At 45.7% G+C, this 18,320-nt stretch overlaps 1 protein-coding gene across 3 annotated transcripts in view; it reads right to left on the reverse strand.

Annotated features, from left to right (window-relative positions):
• Positions 1–18,320, reverse strand: part of LOC143002385 (rho GTPase-activating protein 6-like) — a 56,423-nt gene that overhangs the window by 18,404 nt on the left and 19,699 nt on the right. The window contains exon 1 of one of the 3 annotated variants that reach the window (XM_076152461.1): positions 16,432–16,810. The exons of the other annotated variants lie outside the window; for them this stretch is intronic. Coding sequence (XP_076008576.1) covers positions 16,432–16,473 — 42 coding nt within the window. The 5' untranslated portion in view covers positions 16,474–16,810. Of the gene's footprint in view, positions 1–16,431; positions 16,811–18,320 lie in introns of those variants that run through there. 3 annotated transcript variants of the gene reach the window in all.

An 18,320-nucleotide genomic window follows, 5' to 3' on the forward strand; every position in this document is an offset into this window, starting at 1 on the left:
CTGCTTATTATGCGGCTGCTTACCAGAGAAATATCATTTCACACAACATATTCATTTTAAAAGGATGCATGCAAGTAATTATAAGCTTATGCCATGAAAAATAGTCCCATCATCATCCGCTGGAACCGAATCAACAAAGTAACCAATTAGTAATCAAGTTTCAACAGACATGTTGAAAACCGTGCGTATTAAAAAAGTGAACACATAGACACACAGACCTTGCTGCGATGGGGAGGAATCGTTCTGATGAGACACTCAAGGAGGACAAACTGTCCACTGTTCCAATGTCTTCCTCCACACAATGCCACATGTTTTTGGCGCCCAACCTCCTCCGTCCCGTTTCCATTTTAGGAAACTGCTCACATCCCACTGATTGAACATCCAATCAGAAGCTCGTATTCTCTTCTGCCATTTAAAAAAAGCCAAACTAAACCTTTGAGCTAATTCCGCTTTATAGGACAAACAGATCAACTTTAACTCACTTTTTAAGCCAGGAGCCAGTGTGAGACTGAGCGCCTCTGGACAGTATGATGACCTGTGTGACGCGTGACGCTCAGTAAGACGCCTCACTGTTTGCACAGACTGTATGGAGACAAATCTGCCGTCACGATCGAGTGTTTTGTCTCCCAAATAGCCGGTTGCTACGCCTTCGCTCAGACGCCATCATCAGTTTTCTTCGGTATTTGTTAGGACAACACAAGCGCCTGCTGGAACGCCTGCGCGGACATAATCAGATCTTCCACGAGGCTAACAGATGAGATGTTCTGCCACTTTGCTGCAGCTAATTCCATAAGCTGTAGAAAATCATGGCTAGTAGACACTTTGCATGCTTACAAGTGACACACAGAGTCAAATGTAACCAATCAGCAATGCAGGGGATGAGCTTGCCACAAGTAGCTTACCCGCTAACTTAACGGCCCTTTTCAGTAGCTTAGTCAGAAGCTTTTCCACTAACTTACACATTTCGCCGCGTAGCTCAGCAAAAACTACACCATTAAAGACAAGAACTGTCACGACTGTTCTACAAAACACACACTCACGCTGAACTCTCAAATAGAAGCGCTACCTGCACTGCTACTCCCTTAAATGTATCGCAGCATGCATCGATCTTCCCGCTAATCTCGCTTAGCCTTCTCGTAAATGTAGTCTGTGTGGAGACTGTTCAGTTTAGCGGTAACCTTACTTATTTTCAGACATAGAAATCAGTGTTTAGCTTCGATGTAGTAATCTACTCGTTACTAAGGCACTTGTAGTGTAGTAAACTACTTTAGCGAATCACAAGTAGCTTGTAGCTTCCCGGACACTGCCAGTCATTTGGATGAGAAAGTGAGAAATAAAGCAGGATAGAAAGACTCAATATTCTATATAAATGTATCAAATATGTAAGTCACGCGTATTTGAAGCAAAGTTTGCGTTGTGATGTTGTGTTGTTGGCGTTGCTGCTGGCCGGCGTGGCACTGTGCCGTTTGATGACTAACTCTGCAGCATGTGGTTTTTGTTCTATTTCAGACAAAATGGACAAATGGCATAATAAAAAAAGCAGAAGCAAAAGAATATGTTAGTTTCCTTGGCAACACATACACAGACACTCAAAAGGGGCCAGGAAGTGAGAGAAACATTGCTATGGCAACCTATCTCGGACGCACTGGCACTGGGACGCCTGTAGCCATGACGCGCTGGAATGAAACGTCACAGCGCTAAAATGATCAAAAGGCTTCCTGCATGTTTTTATATTGTCCGCTCATCCACAAACGTCAATGGGTATTGATGGCCGTCTCCTTTATGGATCCACTTCGTCCTTGATGGCTTATTGACAGCACAGGCTTTACAAAAGTCCGCAAGCGACCGATATACCACGTTTACCATCTATCAGAGAGTCATAAAGCTGTGTGACATGGCATTGACTTGTGTAAATATGAGTGTGTGTGTGTGTGTGTGTGTGTGTGTGTGAGGGAGAGAGAGAGAGAATACGAGGACCTGTGCTGCTTACAGTACAGCTGGAAATATGCCAACTGCATGACAACAATGTAAGCAGGCTCCACACCATTTGAACTAAACTTAGGGACCCAAACGTGTGTTTCTACACGCTGGAGAATGAGACGCTGTGCTGAGGCCCATGTTTGACTAATGAACACAAATATACAGCTTACATAACATCAATGAGTCATGCGTCATGGATTGATTTGTGATGGTAAATGTGTGTGGATAATAAGGATGTTTACTGTCAAACAGAAAGCGTCGTTTGGATCTACATGTGGCCTACAGATGACTACTCACTATTGTGACACATGTGGCCCAGGCCCCTACGACAATGATCAAAACGATTCCTCTCAGAATTCCAGGACTTTTCAGAAAGTTAGACATTCACATTCACACACACACAGTTAATGACAAAATCACACCGCCTCTCTTTCTAAAACTACAATAAAGGATCACAAACATTTAGGGAACGCTGTGTGGAGCTCGTTTATGTGGACGGCGGACACTAAAGAAACACCCCTATATGTGTCATATTTTACTCTCTCCTTCCTGTAAACCACCCTTGAGCAGAGTTTTTGTGTTACGGGGGCCGAACTGGAGGAATTCACGCGAATGTGTTTCGTCACCCCTGCCATCGCTGCCATCGCTTCGTCTTTCACAGGTTGGCTTGTATGTAATGAGTTGTTTTCACTGACCTGGAACCTCCCGAGGGTTCACATCTGCTTGTAATTACTGACCACCCTGGCATGTTGTTGCTTGCTGTGTGTGTGTGTGTGTGTGTGTGTGTACCTGTCACACGCTAACGATTAATAGGGTTCTCCACCTGTTTTGGGTTGTCCCTGATCGTGCCCGGGGAAGAGAAATCCACCAGAATCTGGCGCCCTCTTATAGTAAGAGGCAGCATGTTATATAACCCATCATTAGGGAAGTAATCAGGCACCGCTGGGCCTATCAATGCTTGTAAAGCGTGAGGTTATCAGGGTATAGTATGAGCCGTCATACGGATGAAGTGTTAGTTGAGAAGAACAGCCTGGGACGGCTTGTAAAAGTCATTATCGTGCCATCCATTCCAACAGCTGTGATTGATATGACTCATGACTGCAGATACGTGCAGATTGTGCAGGAATCGCTCACGCCAAAGTTAAATCTGCAAGGACGAGACAATTCAAATGCACACACGACAGGTTGCGAGTAATGGGACGCTCCATCAAGACGTCGTGCTACAAACTGAACTCCATCAGGCTCATGTGTGCCATACAATCAGACAGACGCACACACACACACACACACACACACACACACTGTGAACTTGTTTTCCATCAACAATGGTTACAAAACTTCAACCCAACCTGAAAATCGTTCAGTTTAGGTTCATCGCGTTCCTCACTTTGTTTACGTTTTCTTTTATGGTTGGTTCATGTTCCCCCTTTTGGCCCGTAATTGCGATTTTAATTGTTGTTATTCCGATACATTGAGCTGTAAATCCCCGTGATTCATTTTGCGTGGGGGGTCGCCGCAAAATGAACACAAAAGCGTAACAGAGCTCGTATCCTCACGCCAGCAAACACGTGGGTATTAGCTTTCACCGTGCATTGTTTCCCCCCCCCCTACTTTTGCATTTAATGAGAGCTCCCTGGCTCCAGACCAGGAAAGAGAGAAAACAAACTCCCTGAAAATATTCTGACGGAATCATTGCCAGCCACATCTGAAAGCGCCCCACCACCCCCCACCCCCCCAAGGTGAACTTTAACATCTTAAAGGCGGATTAATATGAGAGCCCCGCGGCTGTAACGAGGCAGGACCTTGAAGACTTCCAATCTTGCATGACAGTTACGTAAGCTGCGAAAGCAAAGCAAATCAGGTTTGTGTCAACACGGCGGTTGATAGCAAAAGGAAAGGTTGAGGCTGTGTGTGTGTGTGTGTGTGTGTGTGTGTGTGTGTGTGTGTGTGTGAGTGTGTGTGTGTGTGTGTGTGTGTGGCATTGGCACTAAACACCCTGTGGCTTGTAGACCCTCCAAACATCTGTCAGGGTGTTACTCAGCCCGACAGTGGCAGGTTTGATTTCATGTCAGAAATATTACATCATTTCAAGGATCTCTGTTTTTGTACTGGAGGCAGCTGAGGGGGGAAAACACTGTTATGGCGAAATCTACAAGTTAATATTTCCTCTCCCTCGAAGGAGATGTCGCCACATTTGCTTTATTGCAGGAGTCAACTGCTTTTCTGTGCAATAAAGAAGACGTTACAAGGTTTTACTCAACCTGCATAATTCTCAGCTCATTCTGTCACTCAGCAACGCCAAACTGTTAATCGTCCTTTTTTAGCAATTTTGCAAATATATATGTCGACATGCCAGATTTGCAACAAAACAAAGAAAAAGTCAAATTCGGTGCAAATCAAGCATTTCCTCATAAAATTAAAGCAAGTTCTTGGACTTTCTTATTTGCACAGAAAACAAAAGCACTATGTTACTAAACTGTGTTACTAGTATTACTACTACTATGTCACTATGTAACTAAACATACACATACACATCTAAATACACACAGAATTAACTTTGTGAGCCTCGCTCCTCCGTCCAAGCAAGAAGTCAGGTTCATATTGTCGTGGGCTGCGGCCGTTCTGGGATCCTGGGAATCAATCCTTGCACTCACTTTGCTTTGCAAACCAGTTATTTGCCTACGTGCTTGGGAACCTCCTCAACGGCCCGGAAGCTTCCAGGAGACACCTCTCCCTCCCGGCTGTTTCATTCCTCCCTCCAACCTCTCCTGTATCCATTATCCTCACTCCACTGCCAGTTTCCTGTCTTTCACTTTTTCATCTCCATCTGTTCGCATTAGGTCACTGTTGGGCACACACACACACACGCGCACACACACTCAAACCTACCCGAGGAATGTGTGTAATCTCCACAGTGTACACGTCAGTAAATCCGCCCTCCTCGCTCTCAAAACCACGGCAACCAGCTGAGCTAATGAAGCCGGTTAATCATTGGCAATACAGTGAGGAGCGTTTTTACTGATTAGTGTGTGTGTGTGTGTGTGTGTGTGTGTGTGTGTGTGTCTGTGTGTGTGTATATACATTTCAGCATAAATAAGTGGAAATGTAGCTCTCCTGCTCCACTCGAACTGTGACAAATTGATTGCAAACTGATTGTGTGCGTGTTTGCCTCTGTGTGTGTCTTGATGTGTGCTATCAAGTGTGAGGAGGTAATACTCAAGGTCACGCCTCAGCAGACCTGAGCAAACGTTCACTGTGAGGATTCCAGTGGAACGGAATGCGTCATTTTCAAAATAAAAGCGTTTCTGCTTGTAGCAACAGCTTAAGGGTTAAATCATGCAGATGTTTATCTATCTAAATTAGTTGCAGATCGGAAATGGAATGCTCCATCTGACTGCAATCCAACTCCAGATAAGAAATGTAACCTTTTAAGTCAAAGGCGTTATCTCCAGGATGAGCAACGTACACAAATTTGCGATATGTGCTTTGTTACCGTAGAGACGCAATGATGCCGAGGGATCCTCTCACATCTCACATCCCATCACATCACACACACACACACAGCTGCACTGCAAATGCTAAAAGTTCTCATTCCAGTGGCAAAGGAATCAATTTTGATGGGACCTCTGGCAAAGTCAAACCCTAACCTTTCCTGACCTTTGATGTGCAAATTTGTGCAACATGTCACCAGCTCCAGACATGACATCACCGGGCTGAAGACAAACGTGACCGCACCCCTACAATTGCACACACACACACGCGCGTCCCTGTGGACTCATTCACAGCGGTAAGCTAAGTAGCCCGGTGGGTATTCCTTTCCCATCGAACCCTCTGCAGCCTCAGCACTCCACCATGTCAGCGTCGTGAGAATGGGGTCACACACACACACACACACACACGACCACTCCCAGAGCAATAATGCACCACTCCATCAGTCTTGGAATGTTCTCAAAAATACATCCAGAGATTAGAGTCAACATCTGCGCCAAAAAGCCCGGGAACACGTCGGACTTCAGATGTTCTGGAGGAATCCGGGTTATGTGGCGCGGACACGCCTTCTCCTAAGACCCAACTCCAACATACCAGGACCCTTACAAATGTTCTCATGCTTCCTCACGTTCCCCATTCACACCCCTTCTAGTAGCCCACTGAAAACTCCTAAGTTTCCCGCTGCACATCTGAACTAACACACAAACGAACACACAACCACAACAACACAGATACAGACAGTTTGGATATCTTTCAATGCGTCCAAACGGCATAATGAATCCACATATCCGAGGAATTGAAACGTACATATCAGATTGCTCTCGATGTGATAAATCTGTCTCTTTCGCAGCAGCTGCAGAGGAACAGCCGTGCTGAAACTCATAACAAACGGGACTTTCTCACCAAAGTCTGGCCTCCGTTACAGAAACCTGTGGATGGACGCCGATATCCTCGCCGTGAAACTCCGTGGGAAACGCACGCTTATACGCAGGATGTGATGCTGTTTATCCCAATGCGGCCTCAATGTGGCCGCGTGGGCGCCCTGATCTTATTGGCCAGCGGTGAGTTTATCTTTCACACCGGTGGCGAGATCGTGAGTTGATAAAACGTGCGCCGCATTCTGGCCGCGCTCCTTCCTCCATTTGACGCAGCAGGGATCCGAGCAAAGTCTCCATTAAGTCTCTTTATTTGCCCACGTGGGTGCCGGATCCCCACCGGTTAATCCTGTGAGGCAGGATTACGACACGCCGGGCCGCTGCTCGCGATCCGGATGATGGCGGGTGATGAAGGTGACGGAGCAGAGCTGAGCCGCGGTGGTTATGAACATTTTGAATGTGCTGGGTGTGCTTGACAGACCCTGCAAGTAAGCACAGCATGTTGGGAATTGCTGGAAAATGAAGCGGAGTTTTGGGATGCAAGTAAAGGGAACATTAGGGAATTCTTCCTCCTTGTTGATTTTCAGGCTGTTCAGGCGCTCACATGACCCCTAAACAACTCTGGGCCCCCTTTGTACCTCGGGGCTCTTCCTGCTGCAGGGGGGCGGAGTCTGGAATGACTGGGCAGCAGCTTCCGCTGAAGATTGAGAGCTTTTCCGCCGACCGGGCTGGAATGCGTGACCGGGCCCAGACGCGGCAATCTTAAACCCCCCAGGTTTACCTCTGCTCTACAGTCAAGGAACTGAGGAGCTCTTCTCTGCAGACGGTCGGGCCCCGGGGCAACGCTGCATTCCTTCACATTCTCTCCATCCGACCCATCCAGGGTTCAAATCCCAACGCGACCCTTCGCCCACATCTTCAAATTCTAGACATTCCCGCTTATTCTCCACTGTCAACTTTGTAAACAACAGAGGATAAAGTTACACTTTTCACAGCAATTCAACTGTGGGATTTTTCTATATTTATTCAAGCAAGTTTAGGAAGCTTGAAGCACTGAAACGCAAAATATGGTAACAAATTAATCCTTCAAAGTATTTCCAAAGTCATCAAGTGGAGCGTGAAAGTCATTGGCTTTGTTTTGATTCAGGAAGTGTGACTTCCTGGAGACCCCGACCACACCCCGGTGCTGCCCGGCCACGCTTTGTTCCCTCAGGACACTGGATGTGACAGTGTGTGTGTGTGTGAAGGGTGTGACTGTGTGTGTGTGTGCGTACATGCAACACACAGGGTCACATTCGGGTCAGCTGGTCTATTATTGATTTCTGAGCGGAAAAGGCAGGAGCACAGCGCTTTAGTGTGCCGCTGTCCTTCCCAAACTTGTTTTGTGTTTGGTGGCGCCTGATGAAGAGGAGGGAGCATTCATGCAGCTGAGTTAGAGTGCAGAAAACAGTGTGTGCAGTGTGAAACTATAGTCAGGTTACACTTATACTACACAACAGGCAGATTTATTATGATTGGATAACGTTTATATACAGTAAATGAGCCTGTGGATATATGGACTCCATTTACGAGTTAGCAGCGACGTTGTGGTGTGTGAGACGTTAAGCAGAGGCCGATAAGCGCTAATGTGGCGTTTAACGAAGGCGGTAAACTACTTATCACCTCCCTGCTGGCACGGCGCTCAGGGGAGAGTAAAGGCGGTGAAGGTGAGCGTGAGTGTGAGCGGTGATGGTGTGTGTACAGCTGAGAGTTCACTCGCTCTAAACCAATAAAAAGTCTCGCCGCAATCCCCCCCCAAAAAAAACACTTCAAAGGCGCGACTGAACTCTTTCCAAAACGCATGAGGTGACCCGCGTTGGCGGCGTGATGTAAATGAGGAGCTTTGTTGTGAGAAGTCAGATGATGGGTTCAGACCAAAGACGACGTCGTTTCACTTTACAGGCTCGGTGAGGACTTGAAGGCAGCACAGGCCTGTTACTGCTTCAGTCAAGCCTCAGGAGGCTGCAGGCTGCTCTCTGCTACAGTTGTGACTTTTAATGAAGTAAGTCTGAAATATAGACAGGTCTGGAAGATAAAAGAGTAAGGTTTGAAGTTTCCATGGAATTGTCTTTGTATTATCAGCAGCATTAATCCAGTGATGAGTCATTTTGTTATGGATCTATAGATATAGATCTTGATAGTACTCATAGTTCAGCCATCTTACTTTTGCCATGAATTATATTAAGTGCATTTATTTGTGTTGCCATGAGGGGAAAGTGACTTTGACTGAAATGTAAAACTTATTGAAAGCAGATATTTCTTCTCTGTTTGTAGCATCCCTGCAGTCACTCAGACAAAAAGCTTCAAACTCGACTTTAAACGAAAAAAACATGGACGTTTACGCAAATAAGAGCAAATGCTGGTTCCTGGAATTCCTGATCCAGCCAAACTTTGATCTCCGCGCAACATTTGTCAAACATGTTGAGGAGTTTCTTTACCTTTCAGAGCCCCAGTTTGTTCTCTTCTTCTCCCGGCCGCAAACATCGGGCTTTAGTTTAGTGAAAGAGCGCCGCCGTGACACCTTCAGGGGCAGACGGCAACGACGGCTGTGTTTTCAATCAGAGCTCATAGAGTGGAAGTCAACAAAGTCACTCTCCATTTAGCAGAGACTTTGAGATGGCAAACCCTCAGCAAAGTAAAACCATCAGCAACATTTATTTACAAAACATACATGAAGCCCAAGAGAACAGATAAATATAGAGAAATGAAACCATCCATCAATCATTCATCTGCTCCTTCTGTAATATGTGTACACACACACACACACACACTCTCATAATATTAGCATAATAACAAATATAGCAATCTTCACCTGATTTTGATTTATTTTGAATTTATTTTATTTTACATTTTCATTGTTTGTTTAAAATATTTGTATTATTTTTTAAATGAAACTTTAAATTTTCTGATTTGATTGTTTTATATTTTAATGTTAGGGGTTTTGCATCTACTGAGGCAATATTGAATATTATCTCCAATCCCAACATTCTATCCCCTCATTAAATCTCGCTTTAACTTCCTTTGTTTGATCCATTCGGGTGTTTTCATACAAGTTTATGACCCGATAACATTTTTTCAACCCGTTATGATTTCCTCTTCCACGCTACAGCTTTCTTCACGACGCAAGACATCCAAAACAAATAAGACAAAAGAGAAAGGAGGGGTTGGGGGGGGTAATAGACTGCTAAGGTAAATAGTGAGCGTGTGTGTGTGTGTGTGTGTGACCTGTTGAGCCTCGCATTCCAGCATGCAGCCCTGAGAGCAGCTAATCCAGTATTAGTCAAAAGGCCCCTTGAACTCGGGTCAAACACAAACACACACACACACACACCCACCCACACACACACACACACACAAATTGATGAGATGCGAGATGAATGCATGGGCACGCGTCATACGTGAATGTGTTAATGTGCAGACCGGCTGCAGAAGGAGCACACACACATACACACACACACACACAGCGCTCCCGACTGCTCCTGATTTCCGCTTCATTGCACTAAACCGTAGAGTGAGTGAGTGATGGCTGGCGGAGTGTGAGCCTCCATCCAGGTCAGCTGATCCCTGACAAGCAACGATCGTCACAACAGCGAGAGCGAAACGGCCCGGACCTGAGGACTCGCATCTGACCTGACATGACTGCACACTCACATCTGTAACTCTGCTTGTGATACCACTGTGTGTGTGTGTGTGTGTGTGTGTGTGTGTGTGTGTGTGTGTGTGTGTGTGTGTGTGTGCGCGTGTGTGGGTGTGTATGAAAGTGTGGAGATAAATGCAACAATAAATGCCAAAGGGTGAGGTATGAAAGTTGTCGAAGAATTCACAGAACTCCATCTCTATCCCCTCAAAACAGATGTACCCAGTTAGAGGAAAAGCACTTTGCTCTGTGCCCTTTGACCTACACACACACGGAAATGCTCAAACGGACAGTTTGTTCCCGCGGCGACCTCGACCGAACCCGTATTGCTTCCAAGAACCGAAAACGGAGCGGGTGGTTTTTTGCTTTTTGGGAAAACGCTTTGTTACCCCGACGCCTCAGATCTGTGTGTCCGAGCAGGGCCAGCTCCAGCAATTTGGGGGCCCGGAGCAGAGTCTGCAACTGCACCCAGAGACAGGATCGGAGGACCTGTTGGGCCTTGGTGGAGGTATGAAGTGTATTGAGAGGCCCTCTGGTTCTCTGTGTGACCAGGGTGGCGGCCATGATCGCTTCAGTCGACATTCCAGCCCATTACATCATTTTGCATTGCCAGCGCGTTGTTACAGCTCTTCCACCAATTCCCATGTGGCGCTGTAATGCTCCAGTGATCTCCTGCTCAAAGTTAAGACTACAAAGCAAATCTACAGGTTTCATTATTCCCTAGAATGAGTCCAGAACCAGTAACTCAACTCAACAACATCTACACAAACATTCAGATCAGATCCTGCCAGAACTTCTCTCTCTCTCTCTCTCTCTCTCTCTCTCTCTAGTGTTTCCTCCTCTCCGTTGTGCTCCCAGCCGTCCTCCCGTCTCCATAAAAAGACAAGTCTGGAGGAGGGCGGAATTCTCCCTCGCTGTTGATAATAAAACAAGTGCCTTTCCCCAACAACGGTCCCGAAAGAAAGGCGAGGAATGGACCGAGGAGAGCGAAGAGGCCCGCGGAATGTTTGAAGAAAAGGAGGACGAAGTGGAAGTGTAGTAGAGGACAGAGAAATAGAGGAGGAGAGAAAAGAAGGGGAAAGACGGAGGAAGGTGAAGGAAGCGGGAACTGGAGAGGGAGGGAAGGAAAGAAGTTAGGGCTGGAAGAAAAAAGGGAAAAAGGAAATTACATTAGGAAGGAAAAACAAAAGAGGGGAAAGAAAGAAGGAAATGGGGGAATGGAAAAGGAGTGATTAAAGAGTGGGAACTAAAATGAGACTGAAGGAAGCAACGAAGGATAAAAAGGAAGGGAGAAAGAAGGAAAGAAGAGATGACAGGAGGAAGGCAGAAAGGGGGACAAGAAAGGAAACGCTCAAGGAAGAAGGAATCATGGAAGGGAACAACCTACTATAAAGAAATACTTATCACCATATTAGACATTGTGTGTGTGTGTGTGTGTGTGTGTGTGTGTGTGTGGTCCTGTGAACAGAATGTCCACTCTGCTGACTTCTCCTGTGGGTCAGACTGTGCTTAGGAAAACTTGTGATCAATGTAAATAAACTCGCTGTGCTGATGACTAAGAAGCTGCATGGATGGTTGGTGCCATCCTCCCCCACACACACATACACGTACACACACACACACGAGCACAGCAGTTCATTGCAGTAACTAAAGCTGTATTTAAACTGCAACGCTTTCAAAATAAAATGGCACGTTTGTTTACATTTTTCATTTCATTTTGAGTGATTACGTACGTCTCACAACCAGAGATGGAGGTTTTGTGTAGCACAACTACAGCAAGTCTGATAAAATCAATTAATTTCTTATGCAAATACACTCGACCGTCCAGCCTGTTTAAGGACGCCATCGACTTTGCATACGAGCAACAGATCTGTGCTTCTTACTGCTGCGCTCTGCCGTGTTTGTGCTGGGAGCGGCAGGGGAGTAAAGCAAACACACCTACTGCAACACACCAAGGTCACACAGACACACACCGCACACACACATCACCGACCGAGACGACAAACTGTTTACTTTCTGAATTGTGAAGGGCAAGAGAGAGAGAGAGAGAGAGAGAGAGAGAGGTTTGGGTATGCTTGAAAAGAAAAGGAGGAGGAGAATTTGCTACCTGTCTAAACAGGTAGTAGACTTTGGAGCTGACAAGCGTCCCTGGATGAAGACGGATCGCTCTCTGGTTAGCTGACCGATGACATGAGATGAAAGCAGCGAGCAGAGCAGCTCAATCAATCATTTCGCCAATCCTCTCTTTGTGTTCCCCTCCCTGTGCCTCTCCCGCGACAGCGACGAGGCCGACGCCTCTTCCAATCCGGCGATGGCTTGAGCCGATTCAAAACTCAATCAAATCTCGGCGCTTTGCCTGCCAAACCAAACCGGTGGCGTGATTCGCGACTCAAATGAAGTTGCGGTCATGTGCTTCCTCTGGTTGGCACCCTGCTTCACCTCTGTTACTGATGATCAGAAGCCTCTAAGCCGTACTTGGTGTACTGTGATGTATCACACCAGCCAAAAACTCAACTCAAACATGAAGGCCAGACGTGGTTCCTCTCAAACCCTCCAGCTTTTCTCGTTACCTGTGATGTGTTACGAATTTAGTTCCACACTGTCAACACTCGTCCTTTGTAAAGCAAAATGCACGGCTATGTCAGTCGGGAATGCGGAAAAGGCAGGAAGGTGCAAATCTCCAGATGAATTACCAGTCTGAGTGACAGATGACTTTACAAGCATTCGAGTTGCCAACATCCACAAGCAGTAAACGTGTATTGAAGACAAAGGCGTCCATTATCGCCTCATTGGCAACAACCTCAGCTCCGCCTGGCAGAGCTCCAAAATCAGCTCCGCCACGTCACAATTGCATTCTACAACTTCCTCCTTCATTCATTTCATCTCTGTCCGCAGCCTCTTTGCACAAAATAACCTGAGACTGAGCTCTCAGTGCGGTGCTGGTTAGTAAAACTGGTTGGACTGAGGTCGGACAAAGGTGTTGTTGACAAGGTCGAGGGAGGAGAAGGAGAAGGAGAGGAGGAGCAGAAGGCCTGGTGATCGATGTAGGTCAGAGTGATCTGTGTTCATTTGGATCAGCTGACAACCTCCTGATGTGACCCCTGTCAGGTTTGAACTCCTGTCGTTTCCTGACGAAGCACTCGGGACTTCGCTCGACACTCAGTGGGCCACTTTCTCAATCCGCCATGTACAGAAAGCTCCATGCAGTCAAAAGACTCAAATGTGTCTCACACATATCGTAGATGTACACGTATTTGGATACATCTGTACAAACTCAGGTGTGCAAGTAGGATCGTGTCCTTGTTGCCGCGGCAGTGACCCTTACTAGTCAAATGGGGTTCTTGCGTGTCAGTTTTGTTGATTGATTGAGTTACGCCACGACTGATTTATTCCATTGACTTTTTTTATTGCTCTTTTGCCTCTGTTGCTCTGCATGTCATTCTTGTAGTCAATCAAGACTCATGCAGTATCCTCTCCCTGCGCCGCTTGTAGTCCATTAGTGAAACGCTGCGATGCCATAAGTGAAATACCTCACGCGCCACTACAAGTGCAGCGAAATGCGTGGCTGCCTGGAGGGGGGATTAAACCTTTACGCGCTGGCAACCTCGAGGTGCTGCTACACATCTCTATCGCTTTTCCACTTGTGTGTATGTGTATGTGTATGTGTGTGTGACCCTGTCTGCTAACCTAGAATCTAACCTAGAAACATTTCTCTGCCGCTAAACCATCATTCATCACTCTGTCTCAAGTACAGAAATTGGACCCTCGCAATTAAAGTTCAATCACGTTGAAATTCTGAGTAAATTCTGCTGCTTCATGGTGAATTTTAGACATCAACAACACACACTTTGCAGACGTGTTGAGGCAGCTTCAGCACACCCATGTACACCAAACCTGATACCCACCAACTCATCCAGGTGATAGATTGCTGAGACCCTTTCATGCCACTACTTCATCAATGAACAAATTATAATAAATAATCATAAATAAAGACCCAACAGTCTTCCCATTGTGTCTCAGTCTGACCACCAAAGGTTAAGAATTGTTGTTGTTACAGAGCCACCATCAGATCGACTGATGTTTCCTTTTGTGCACAAGGGGTGAGGTCACACGTCCACCAACTTTGGTTCAAGTTGACTGATTCATTCATGAGATGCAGCACTGTCTGATGAATGAGCCACGCCCACTCAACTTTGACAGGCAATTACAGCAAAATAGTGGAATAAATCAACAAACAAAGATGACTTGTCCAGACGTGAGTCATGTAAACTTCTGTGTCAATTGTCCTACAATTGTAAGAGGAGCTACAAAAGAGGGTGTGGCCTTCATGACTGGTTCAAAAGTTACCTGATACAACATAAATGTGGGCACTGCAGCGCCACCTTCAGGCCAACCGGCACAAAAATCTCATGAGCTCTTCCCTGGATTACGTCCAACAAGCCTTCCAAGTTTTGTGAAAATTGCTTCATAACTTTTCAAGCAATCCTTCTGACAAATATACAGACAAACGAACCAACACCGGCAAAAACATTACCAACATAGCTGAGGTAATTACAAACTACACTTAATAACAAGTCCAAAACAAATACTTTAACAAAGCTAATATCACAGAATAATCATGATACATTATATATTATTAAATTAAGTAAATAATTCCATATGTTCTTGAGTTAAGGGTTCACAAGAAAGATAACATAGTTACATCATCACGTCACATAAAACAAGGTGCTACTTTCTAATAGGGGCGCCATTAATAGCGGCCGAAGAAGCTGCGTCTGCTGCTGATTAATGGGGAGTAAATAATTTATTCATGATTTACAGCAGGTCGGCCATCAAAGGTCTCACATTTTAATAAACCTTCAAGTCTGCAGCGAGTTAATACAGGGCTCTTTAATAATAAAGCCAGTCTGTGGTCTTACATTTAATACGTTTCTTTTAATAAATGGTCAAACTGTTTTAACGAGTTACACCGGAGGCAGATTGCACACCTTGCCAACAGCCTTTTTCACAACCTGGCAACCCAAAAAAAATCGCCCTTTATTGCTCTATTAGGAAGGATGTAAGGGATGAACTCATTTGTGTTGAATAGAAAAGTCATTGAAGTTATGTTAGACACTCGCTCGCTTGTCTGCGGCGATACTATTTCCTCCTGTGGTCACAAGGCGCTGACAAGATTGAAAAGTCTTAAATTAAACATCGGAAAAAGAAGCCGACGTTTGGCCAGTTACGGTAAGTAAGTAAGTAAGGCTCATGTGGGTGTGTTGGGCACATTTTAGATGCCATCATGATGACATTAGCAGCAGGCTGAAGACAACCAGAGCAGTGCTGTCTCTACGTAATAAGCCACGTAATGTTGTTGCAATCAGGGTGGGCTGGGGGTCGGGGGGAGAGGCAATTTCAAAGTCTGCTTGGGGCCCCTAAAAACCAACAGCGGCACTGGACTACAGGAGAAAGCAAAGAAAAACAGACAAATTGCAGTGTTTTCTAATTAACGGTTTGAGCTTTACGAGGGCTTCCAGCCACAGAAATGAGCCGCTAGAGCGCTCTGCAGAGGATTACTCACAACCTGGAGAGGAGGAGGAGGAGGAGGAGGAGGAGGAGGAGGAAGAGGAGGAGGAGGAGAAGGAGGGGTAGAGAGCCACTTAAATCAGCTGCAACCTGTTTTGCAAGCAACCTGTTGCTTCTCTGCACCGTGGCAGCTTCATCGATGACAGAAATGCAGCCAAACACACAAACAAAATCCGGCCTAAACCTGCTGAGGCATTGGTCTTGAAGACACTCAGAAACGCCCCGGGGTCACAGCGGCCTTGACCCCCGTCTGCCTGTTTTGCCCTCATGCTTCTGCGGTGCTTTCAGGTGTCCAGTGTCAAACATGTACATGAGAGTTTCACAGCATAAGTCTGCCGCTTTAACACAGGAAATGTGCTGGTTGGTGGTGTGCATGTGTGCGTTTGCATACTGCACAGACTCCCCCTCTCTCTCTCTCGTTCACACACACCCTCTCAAAGTTCCATCACAGGAAGTCAGTGCATGTTGAAGCCCCTTTGTTTCACATAATTGCAGACGTTTATCTTCTTAAACCTGGCAACTTCATTGTTTTACTTGTAAACCGTAAAGAATCGCAGATTAGAGGAGGATGAGATCGCTTATACTTCATATCTTGACCATGACGCAACGTTCACTACAGAAGATGACAGAAAGGCTGCAGCTGCTCCTCTAACACACACATTCAGGGGGAAACTTGACAAAACGAATGAAAAATCGCATCAAAATCATCATCGTACAGCAAATTAACGTTTCAACAACAACACAAACACACACACACTCAGACACACACATACACGTGGACGCGCTTACACGTCAACTCCCAACTCAGTTAATTTATTGCCAATAAACCCAGAAAGTACTTACGAGATAAGAGTTGTGCCTGTCGAGGAATACGGAGTCTCCCATGGTCCCGGTCCAAGTATCCACATATATGTGTGTAAAAACACAAAAAATGGGGCAAGAAACTAAAATCCTAAGAGAAAATGATAACTCCAAAAAGTGCGGACTCGTCTGGAAAGTCTCTGCTGCGTCTCTCCTGCAATCAAGACACGCAGATGTATGTGTGTGTATGTGTGTGTGCGGTTGTGTGTGTTAAGACAGTAAATCGGCGTCAGAGTCTAAGAGTTGATGTCTCCACGCGTGTCACAAAGCTCCGTGCCAGGAAGGAGCCCACGGTGCGTAACGCGTAACGGGTCCATACTGCGGCTCGGCGGCTCTGTGGAGACAGATGCTGAGCCGCAGAGGAGAGAGGGGAGAGCGAGGTCAAGGCGGCGACAATCACAAAAACAGATTCCGGTACCGGTTTTCAAAATAAAACACTTTTGAGCAACGTTGTATTCCAACAGATATTTAAGAATGGTACAATGAAAAGTGTTTTCAAGTCATTTAAGAGAAATTAATATTAATTCTAATCTTTCCTGAGACTGAGATGAAGTCATGAGGGTTAAATCATGTGGATTGCAGCCCTGATCGTTAGCAGAAGAGCAGGGATACGGCATCCCATCCAAAAGACATTCACAGAAAATAGTGATGCATATTCTAGTCTGGTCTACTCTCTCATTAGTTTGAACTGCGGAGTGAGTTTAACTTGATTGATATGAAAGAATCAACCCTGAACAGGATAAACATGTGTAGATGTGGGATGGAATGATTATTGTGCTTGGATTACAGTTTAAATGTCAGTCTAATCCTGAGCTGAAGTAGGGAAACTAATACATTGATTCTAACCTGGAGCCAGATTCAAACCGGCACACTGCATTTCACAGCTGCTTCACCGTGCTGCTGGTCTTTAAGTGACGAATCCTGTGCTTTTATTTTGAAGGCAATTTCCTCTACTCCTCAGTCTTACTTTGGAAGCGTCCGTCCGACTTGACAGAGGCGGCAGGGAGGCGGAGCTGAAGGAGGAAGACGCTTTGATGATCAGATGTTTTCATTTCAGTGACCCACAGAGCAGCGCCAGCATGTTTGTTTGTTTATGGCGCTTTATGGAGTGGAACAAGAGATTGACTGTAGATCATTTTAATTTCCACTCATTAATTCTTTACAACCACTTATTTGATTTTTCATATTCCATCCATCCTACTCTCCATAATCCCTTATTCATTTATTTACTTTCATTAATTTTTGCGATGGATTTGCTCGTTTTTATTCCACATTAAGCTTGGACTCCAGTAGACCATGGAGACCCTCAGAGCCCCACAGAGTCCCTCATTCTCTCTGGCTCTCTGCAGGCTGACCCACATTCACCTCACCGCCCAAACTATGATCCACTGCCTCCATTGCAGAGTCGCTCCTAATTTTGGTTTATGAGCTTTCTGCTTTTCAAACGTGCTCTTCATGGTCCACCGAGATTAGAAGATCCAGCCTGAGCTCGGGGCTGTGCCGGTTGCGTAATAACTCAACGTGGAACGAGTATTGGGCAATTGGTGTCAAAACAGTCCAAGCTCATAAAAAACAGAAGTGTGCGACCCAGATTTATCAAGGCCCCTGTGTCTGCATGTATGAGCTACACACACACACATACACACACTCACACTTTTCACCAGAGTTAATGAAAACCGTTTGCTTTGGCTCAGCGAAATCATGAGCGCAGTGGGATTAATGAGAGACACGCAAACTAACCACACACACACACCTCTCAGTTTATCTCCTCATGAACTAGTGAATTACTTGTGTGTGTGTGTTTCTCTCTCCCTCTGAGTGTGTGTGTTTGTGATACAGGGTTCCTCTGCTTATCGGATGGAGGTGTGTAA

Source organism: Genypterus blacodes, unplaced genomic scaffold (assembly GCF_046128005.1).
Source record: "Genypterus blacodes isolate CSIRO-AG114 ecotype Tasmania unplaced genomic scaffold, CSIRO-AGI_Gbla_v1 ptg000056l_1, whole genome shotgun sequence".
Taxonomy (NCBI): Eukaryota; Metazoa; Chordata; class Actinopteri; order Ophidiiformes; family Ophidiidae; genus Genypterus; species Genypterus blacodes.